Source organism: Diadema antillarum, unplaced genomic scaffold (genome assembly GCF_040938485.1).
Source record: "Diadema antillarum isolate AM-2024a unplaced genomic scaffold, OU_Dant_1.0 seq00001004_RagTag, whole genome shotgun sequence".
Classification (NCBI taxonomy): Eukaryota; Metazoa; Echinodermata; class Echinoidea; order Diadematoida; family Diadematidae; genus Diadema; species Diadema antillarum.
In genome coordinates, this window is record NW_027271842.1 from 115,238 (window position 1) to 124,982 (window position 9,745).

A 9,745-nucleotide genomic window follows, 5' to 3' on the forward strand; every position below is an offset into this window, starting at 1 on the left:
TGAGAGGTACATCTTGATAGTGCGGGAAAGGTTCGTTGAGCAGTTACATGGGGCATGCAAATTCTGTTTCCTGTACTTCACAATACATTTTGTGTGACCATGGCAGTTAACCTCCATGCTTCCAAGGGGAATGAGAGGTACATCTTGATAGTGTGGGAAGGGTTAATTGAGCATTTACGTGGGGCATGCAAACTCCGTATCCTGTACTTCACAATACATTTTGTGTGACCATGGCAAGTCTCACCTTCAATATATTGCAAAATCAAGTGTCTTCAAGTTTGTTTGTTTTTTTATATTGTGGCTTGATTGTGTGTTTTTTTTATTATCAGTTTGTTTGTTTTGTAAAGAGTGGATAGCTCATGAACAAAATGTATCACAGAAATTTAGTGTTTGTCAATGAAGTGTTTCTTACTCACTTTAGCATGACAAGCAAGTCCGTGCTTATTTTGAACTCTTGCCATGGGATTTTAACTGAATTACTTTGATTCTGATAAAGCCGAGATTACTTTTAATCAAAGCTTCCATAGTTATTTTGATAGTTTTGCATCCAGTAAAAGATGTATGATATTGCCAGAGAGCAAAAAAGACTGAAATCCCTCATGGTGTCTTTGAATGCGTCACTAAAGAGAAAATGTTTAGGTGTGACTTTCAGCTTTCCTCATTATAACAAAAGTCGCCAGTATTCACAGTGTCATGAATGGTGCAAATGCACAGAGCACAAGAGACATTCTTATTGCAAAGTATTTTCTCATCTTACTAGGGATATTGTAATTTTTTTTTACATGTGTTTTTGTTATTATTATATTTTGTCCTTTGCAAGGTAGGGAATGTGTGAAGATGATACAGCGCACCCTGCTTGATTTTTTTTTCCCCGATAAAGCAAGTGATGAGCTCTTTTAAGCACTGTGGGGGGACACAGCATTATGGCAAGATGTGTACATGTATGTGTACAATTGTGTTAATAGGGGAATGCTCCTATCATGTAGTTTTATTCAAATGTAACAGTACAAAATGTTATTCGAAGGTAATGACCTTGGGCAACAAGAAACACCATGTGTATTTTGACATCCAAATACTTCTCTGTACGCTTGTAATCACACTATAGACTGTGCTTCTATCAGATATGGCATTTTTCCTTCGCAAGATGTATTGATTCAGGAATCAAGACATAATCCATTATTCACTGCCTATTGTGTCAAAAATGACAAATTTTATATGATGAGTAAATCTCCACTGCAGTTTAGAAAGTTTTTGGCTCTTTCCCGTCTCTAAAGAAAGTACATTGTAACTTTTCACTGAAATTTTTTTTAAAAAATGGAAAAGATGCATCATAAATGATATCTATTGTGCAATACAACCTGTATTTAGAAACCTGTAGTCTTGTGACTGCCGATGTGTAATCCATCATTAAAGTTCTACTACAGTGTATACTTTGGTTTGTGGTATGACATCAACGATCTTACAATTCATATCGTGATTTTATTTCCTGTTTCAGGTATTGGAATCCTGGTATTTAGATATCCTTTGTACAGGGAAATTGTGTTTGATGTATCAGTAATTCTGTTACATCAGTAGCAAGAAAAAAAAGAAAAGGACAAGTTCTGTTGAGACTATTATAAAAGAAAAGAGTATGTAACATTGCACAATGGACATTTTGTGTAGTGATATGTTATAAAATTATACTAATTGATTTCACATAGTCTGATTTGTTTGTTTTTTGTGTTTCCCAGTGAAACAAAATTATATATTTTTTTTTGTGTGTGTGTTTCTTTGCTACATTGTACTGATATATTTCTTTGCTGCTGATAATTGCCAAATGTGTAAAAATGATATGTATATAAAATATTCATGGTGATGTGTAAAATAGTGGCACATGATAAACTCATGATCTGTTATGAGTTGTGAGTTAGGTAAGCGACTGATATGTACATGTTGTATTTGATGTCTGGTATGAATAATAACCAGCCCATCTGCAACAAATAAGTGCTACTTTGAGGTAAAAGTACTGTGGTATGGCATTGATATCAAATGTTTTTACAGCACTATGATTTTGTCTATGTTCTGTTTTTCTTCTTTTTGATTGAAGCAGAAGAAAGTATAGAGTTTACACTGTAACTCTAACAGGACAAAAATAATGAATTAGTTTAGGTTCTGACAATCTGAGGCATTTCTCTTTCTTGCTAATGAATTTGCTAACTTCATGGATTCCATTTGAGCATTACCATGCAAAATTATGTTTAATCCATTTTTGTTTTCCGTAGCATAGCCAGAGGGGCTGAAGAAATATCTAAACAGGATTCATTAACATAGTTATATACACATTTTTCAAAAAAATGTATTGTTGTGGTGTTTTTTATTTCACATGTATAGGTTTTTGTATTGTATATATTGTTGAGTCAAGAAGATATCATAGGGAATTTTTTATATCACATGATATACATTCATTGGACAGTTTGTGTATTACTCAGACATGATTGTGTAAGGGATTTCATAATTGTACGATCCAGGATCATGAATTATCAGATTTTGGCATTGTTTCACAGGGTACATGTAGATTTTCTATTTATGTACGGTGTATTACACGAATGCAAAGAAGTGGGACTATTCAATAGACTAGTAATAAGTGTACTTTTGTATTCAAATTCATGGATATCCCCCCCCCCCCCCCCCCGACCCAGTTACAAGTTGCATGTGTAGTTCATAGTACTAGTAGTATATGACATTCTAACTCCATATGCCCACACTAAGTTACATCCAACATCATAACCACCTCGCGACTGCTAACACATCGTAGTGCATTTAATGTCCACTTTGCCCCCCCCCCCCCCCCAGTGGAGAGTCAATTATAGATTGGACTGTTATATACATATGTGAAAATAATGATATGACAATCATGATTATAATGTTAATAGTAGTTTTTATTGTTATTACAAGATTTCTTTTGAATTACCCATGATTTATCATTGTTATCACTTTGATAAAAATTTTTGTTATTGCTATAATACGTACTATGGAAACAATATTACTATTGATTATTATTATTGTTACAATTATCACAACTTGTTATGAATTAATACCCAGGAATTCTGTTGTCATTATCAATACATGTATATTTAAGTATGATATAGAATCAACATAACACACAACAACTGTTGGTGTAATGGTTGATCATTGGGCAAGATCTATGTTTGTCAGGAGTAACTAAAAATGTATGTTGTAAAGGTGAGCACGGCGTTTCAAGACGGTGGAAGATTGATTCGAGAGAAGGTACAGAACAATAAAATTACCGGGGAGGTGTAGGCAACTGCACACACGCTCTAATCCGAGTGATGTTCGTTATTTTTAAAGTTCGTTAATCCGATTATGAAATATGGTTTGTCATCCCGAAGCTTTGTTCATCCGAAAATGAAACAATAAGGTTTGTTATTCTGAAAGTTCGATATTTCTACATACACAAATTATCCCCATACCTAGATGTTCGTTAATCTGAAATGAAATAGGGATTGTTAGACCAAACATTTGTAGCGTTGTTCCAATGGTTCATTAATTCGAAAATTTAAAAAAAAAAGTTCGTTTGTCCGAAGGTTCATTATTCCTAAAATGGCATAAGGTTGATTATTCCGAAGGTTCCTCAATCCAAAAATGAAACAAGGTAATAGTCAATGAAACAAACAGACCAACAAACAAAAAAACAAACAAACAAACAAACACAAAACAAAACAAAACCAAGGTGCCTGCTAATAAACCTTCGGAATTATGAACTTTATTTAATGTTACGATTAACGAACCTTCGAAATAACGAACCCTTTTTCATTTCCGGATTTACGAATCTTATTTTATTTTTGGATTAACGAACATTCGGAATAACAAACTGTAAACATCTAATCCGTGGCGTGCGGGAAATGGTCACAAAGAGCGGAATGCATTAGTTGGGGGATATCGATAGAGTTCACTAAGGGTTTACATGATCTGACGAGAGAATTTGTATAATTCGTTTGATCCCATTTGTTATGTAAGTCACCCTACGTCACCAGTGGTATTTGTATATATTTGAATCATTCCAAATAAATTATCAAGTTTTCATATTCTTTTCTATACCCTGGAAATGCGTCGTGTATCTTGACTGAAAGGTGTACAGTATTGTTTTGCGAAGTTTTCTTGTGGTGCGTTGTCTTGATGTGCTAGTCTGTTGTGAATCAACAAGCACTCTATGCTAAGCATCGTGGATGGTCGTTTGTGTGTGTGTGGGTGTGTGTGTGTGTGTGTGTGTGTTGTATGTATGTTTGTTCATGTGACCTACGTGTGTGCAAGAGGCTTTTACAATGTAAAAAGTATCTGTGGAGTGTCAACATAATACATGTCTCTAGAAGGTATTTCTGTTTCGAAAACGTACATTTCATACCTCTGTCTCATATAGTTCTTTCGTCAGACAGATATGTACGACATACACTAGTGTAGTTGAGGCCCAATAAAATTGTTTCCATAGGCAACAAAGCCGTATAGCCTAGGTGCAAGTTTGTGTGTGTGTGTGTGTATGTGTGTGTGTGTGTGTGTGTGACGTAGAGAGTGAGAATTTGAGGGAGATAAGGCATTACCAAAGATAAATTCAAAAAAGAAACAAAAGATAATTTAATCACTCTTCCACGGAAGCAAAAGGTAAATTCATCTATGTACATGTATAACTTCCTGCTACTCGAAGATGTAAACCTGTTTGTCCACGGAAAATGGACGAAAATTATATTCCCCTCGTTGCATGAACTTATGGAGCCTGGAGGTATTAAGAATCATAGGCGAAAGACAGTATGCGACACCAGTCAATGCACATCGCCATATTATGTGCGTAATTCCATAAATAAGGATACTTGTGACAAGCTTATTTTGACAATACAATCAAAAAATCAGCTTTTTGTTGAACAAACGTTTAACAAACATTCATATTGAGTAAGTCCCTTCAATAATGGATGAAAGCCGACGTTCTGAAACTAAAATTGAATCAAATCTGCATACAAAATAGCAGTGTACGGGGGAACATGGTTCTCGTACAAGCGAGATACCCATGGGGTGTCCGCTTACACGAGGTAGGCTCTTCCACTTTGATATCTCAATACCTACAGTGTATTTTACACTACATGCATTAGTTATATGGTTGTAAAGTAGTATGCAGATTACCCTGCCATCTTCCTATCCCCTTCCACCCCGCACCCCCCCCCCCCGTATCCCCAATACAAACTTGTTGTTCTACTCATAATTTCTAGATAATCAATTTTTTTTTACTCATCAAGATTACGATGACTACGCGTCTTTTATCTGGAGTCATAATTATACGAAGGATATCATTTGCTTTCAAAATCACTTCCATTGACAACAAAATACACCAAATTGTCTTAATTGTTATTCATTTGTATTTATTCAGTATAAACTGTTTCAGAAGTTCCTGTTACAATTTGATCGATTTTCACATTTTCCTTTTTCTTGACCTGAAGTCACAGTAAGCTGCTAGGACTTTAGAGAGAGAATATTACACGAGAACAGTTAGTGTTAATATAATTTACACTTGCTTTGACGTCACAACAACCGGAAGGAACGTTTGTGATGACTCTTGTTTTTTTTTTTTTTACTGTCTGTAGAACCCCGACTCTTTAGGTCCCTACAGGTATTCAAGTTCTGCACGAATTTGACGTGTTATTTATTCTATTCCCCTTTTCTTGAATACACCTCTATTCGAGTCAGTTATTTTAGGGTGTGGTCTAATGCATTGATCCCACATGTTCACACATAGACACTCAATATGTATAAAGTCGCCTCTTAAAGCTTGACAAACAGATTTGTCCGCAACACAAAAAGAACCATACCAATGCAAAAGACATTAGATTATTAATATCGACACCAACAGAATATGACTTTCAAGTGTACAAAACTGTGAAAAAGCGTGAAGAATTTAGGGGGCTCTTACAACTAGCCAAAGCTCCTTCGTTTACAATCGACGAGAAATGTATAGGAGAGTTCATATCATTAATGAGAGTCTTGTTTACGGGCGAAAGCGACGTATTAAAGTTGACAAAGGTACCTTAAATGCTTGGAACAAGAAGGCGAGAAGGTGGCTTTGCGAACTCGCCTAAAAGCGCCTTGTCTTTTCCTTAACGAGCGGATGGCCATAAAATAAGACTCGTTAAACGCCTTGTCAGAGATCCCAACTCAAAGCACCTTTTAAAGATCACCTGCATGCGTATATGGACCCCCTCCCCCGAGCAAACTAAAGACTCTTGATTAGACGATCATACATGTGCCTATATAGAGGACATCAACTTCCGACCGGGTTCCAGAGTCCTGAAGCAAGCCCTGGGAGCGCTAAGGTTAATGGATGTTCTCTGGTGCTATGTTTCAGCCTAGTTTTTACATATATGTATTCAATAAAACTAATGTCGGGCAAGAGAGAGCTAATCAAATTCTAAGCGAGAGAAAATACGTGTTAGACTGGAGACACATAGCAAGAGAGGGAGAAATTCAAGCATAAGCGGGATAGCAGATTTTGAGAAAATGGTCTTACAGCGGGAGATGTCCCGACGAAAACAGGAGGGCTGGTGTCTCTGCCTTGTTTAGCACGAGATGACGAAAATGTGGTTTTCTGTAGTTTAGATCATGTAGCGAAAGGGTGTGTTCCTGCCGCAGATGGCGCCATTTTACCTTCTTGCCCTTTCATCCGAAACAATTTAAGGGGCCCTGGCGAGTTGTCTGTTCCTTTGTCGTCGCATTGATCTGAATCTGTATACTCTTGCGTTGATGTGAAAACACTGATCACTGTTTTAAAGATTCCAAGCGTGTTCGTATTACACTCATATAGTTTGATTGTAGGCCTAAATTGTACTGCATAAGTACAAATTTGGCTAATTCTCACCTCATAAGTTCCTAATTCAAAGTCAGTGATCAGGTTGGTAGTGATGACACTTTTGCAACGGCAAGGCAACTATACACCACTAGGCTGCGAGGATCATGATGTATATCGCGACTAAAATGATATCGAACCAAAGTGGTATGATACCGTCGGGCTTTACGAATTTCCGCAACTGTGTTCATCACAATAACTCCTTAATCATATAATTATGAATTCCACCTACAACAATCAAGATCGATCATGTGTATTCCATCAACCAGTTCTGGTCTATGCAAACCATAAAGTTGTATAGACGCTATCGCAATCAGCCGGCCTTCCAAAAATAGGGAGCCGTCACAGCGTCAGCGCATTGATTGATCTCTTGATACTAAAAGGAAGAAAAGGAAAATGAGAGGAAAATGACACAAATAAGTTGTCCGGGTACGTTCTCCTATGATGGACGTGGATTATCTTTGTATTCCATCCACTCCTATCTGTCTCGAACCTTTCGGCTGACACTGCTTGACATTATATTTTCTTCATTTTCTCTGACGCGTCTGGATCGTCTGAGTATGTTCCAGTATGCGACGAGAAAGTAGGGGTGTTGCCTGGCGTATATGACCGGACGCAACGCTCCATTCAGGTTGAGGAATAGTGTCAGAACAACTCGTAGCACGTGAAGTGTTTCCAGGTCGATCTCGACGTAATGGCTGACAGCTTCTATCACGCAGTAACAGATCACAGGTAGCCAGCACGCGACGAAGAAGAACACGACAACGGCCACAGCCTTGTTCGCCTTCGCGTTCGAGGACGAGGAGTCGCTGACACTGGAACTGCGAGATGAGTCCACGCACTTTCGAGTGATATGCACTCGTTGCTTAGCTCGCATCTGAAGGCGGCGCCTCAGTAGCACCAGGGTATGGACGTTCATGAGTATGAGGAGGACGACTCCAACAATCCCAATAACGGTCATCATGACAGCTTGCTGGAGGGACAATTCTGCACAGACTGCAATGTCGACCCAGTCGTCGTCGTAGTGGTAGAACAGCAACCTGGGCACCAGACTGAAGGTCCACACGGCAGCCAGGGCGTGACGAACGAGCCGTTTCGTTACGATCCGGCGATGACGAAGAGGCGACACTATCGAGAAGTATCTTTCCGCTGTCATGAGGAGAATCGTCATAAATGATGCCGTAGCGAGCACGTCACGTGGAAAGAACAGAAAATACTGCACCGTCAATGAACAAACGACATGCGATGGAATGAAGGATGGAATCGCGGCTGGGGCCGCAGCAACCACCGTGATGCACACGTCCAGGAACGCCAGAGCAGCCACGATACTGTAGGAGGGACGACTGAACCTAGTTTCGCGAAACACGGCGGCCAGAACAAGAGAGTTCCCAAAGGCGCTAACAAGCGAAACTGGAACGATGACTGCAAGGTAGACCGGAAGTAGTATGAGATCGGTCTTAAACTGGAACTCATATGGAATAGGTGATGCTTCCATGATCGAAAACGTAGTGCTGGTGATCTTGTATCAAAATCATACACCAATGCTAAAGCCTGTGATTACACCACTTGGTGCGTCTAACACTCTGTATCATTCGGCTGGAGCATGATTATAGTCTAGGAATTCGAAGGACCCCTTTTGACTCTCTGTGCATTTTTCACACGTCATTCAAGACCGCAAGACCATGTTCAATATCCAGACTTGAGAATGGTGACAAGGGTTTCAAAAGTACATGGTTACCCAGATGATCACGTTTTGACGTAAAAATGCATCAATGCGACAGCGTTTTCTTGAGTGTTTCTTTTTTTCATATTCCTTTAATGTTTGGTCTTAACTCCAAGGTGAATAAGTGTCAAATGTACGTTTCGTATGAGCATGGAGTATAGATCCATATTGGCTCTGATCACGGCGCTCTGATTGTACTGTCCCCATATAGGTGTCGCGCTATTAAAGCATGGGTCCCGGGCGTAAACTGCGCTTGACACGGAGGAAGCTACACCTGTTACAGTGAGAAACACTCAAAAAATACTCAACATGAAGCTCTTATAGCCAAACCGTATCTGTGTAATACGGATCAAGATGACCTTACGGTCATCAAACGTTTTTACTGTGTTAAAACAAACCGGCAGAGCCTCTAGAAATTACAAGAGTACTCGACAAGTCGAAGTCAAGAGATGATGCATATTATAGTCATAACCACGCAAGGCCGTTGTCACAATTTCATTGCCGTAGTCCTGATGCAGAGAATGACTAAGAGGTTTCTGTCTGCCAGTCTTCATTGTGAAATGGCCATGATGATATACGATTCTGTCTCCATGTCGAATAAAAAAAAAAGCTTGCCTACATAAAATTAATGTGAAAATGGTTATGTTCCTCATCGCCACTTTGTCTCTGTGACAACGTCCGTTGGAAACGGTAGCTATATAGTGTCTAATCGGGTGGTACGATTAATAATTGACAGTTTTGCGACTAACGCGGAGGAAGCACCGTGTAGTTGATGCAGATTACGTGATAAATGAGGTCATTAGAAGTGAAAACTCCTGTTTGATTGCAAGATCATTGTTTCTTCATAGATATAAAATGCGTCCACCTAGATCTCCCCCATAACGCAGACGAGCAGTGGCTGGTTATGGATCTATACGGCAAGGGCGAGGCGGGAACGATGACATTTTTACGTCATGGCAAAGTAATAATTTTCATCTAGCCTGTTTTAAAAAACAAAAACAATGAATACCGCTGTTTGCTCAGACAGTTAATAACCACAGGCTGTGTATCGAGCAGAAATTCTGTAGCAGTCAATGTCAAGACTAATTCAACAAAGGGGCTGATGGAACGGTCACCATTTCAACTCTTTCTCCCCCTTC

At 38.9% G+C, this 9,745-nt stretch overlaps 1 protein-coding gene across 1 annotated transcript; it reads right to left on the reverse strand.

Annotated features, from left to right (window-relative positions):
- Nucleotides 1-7,361: 7,361 nt before the first annotated feature.
- LOC139742518 (cannabinoid receptor 1-like) lies at nucleotides 7,362-8,378 on the reverse strand. Its single transcript, XM_071653049.1, has one exon. It carries the CDS (start codon nucleotides 8,376-8,378, stop codon nucleotides 7,362-7,364), a length of 1,017 nt encoding a protein of 338 aa, XP_071509150.1.
- Between the last annotated feature and the right edge of the window lie 1,367 nt (nucleotides 8,379-9,745).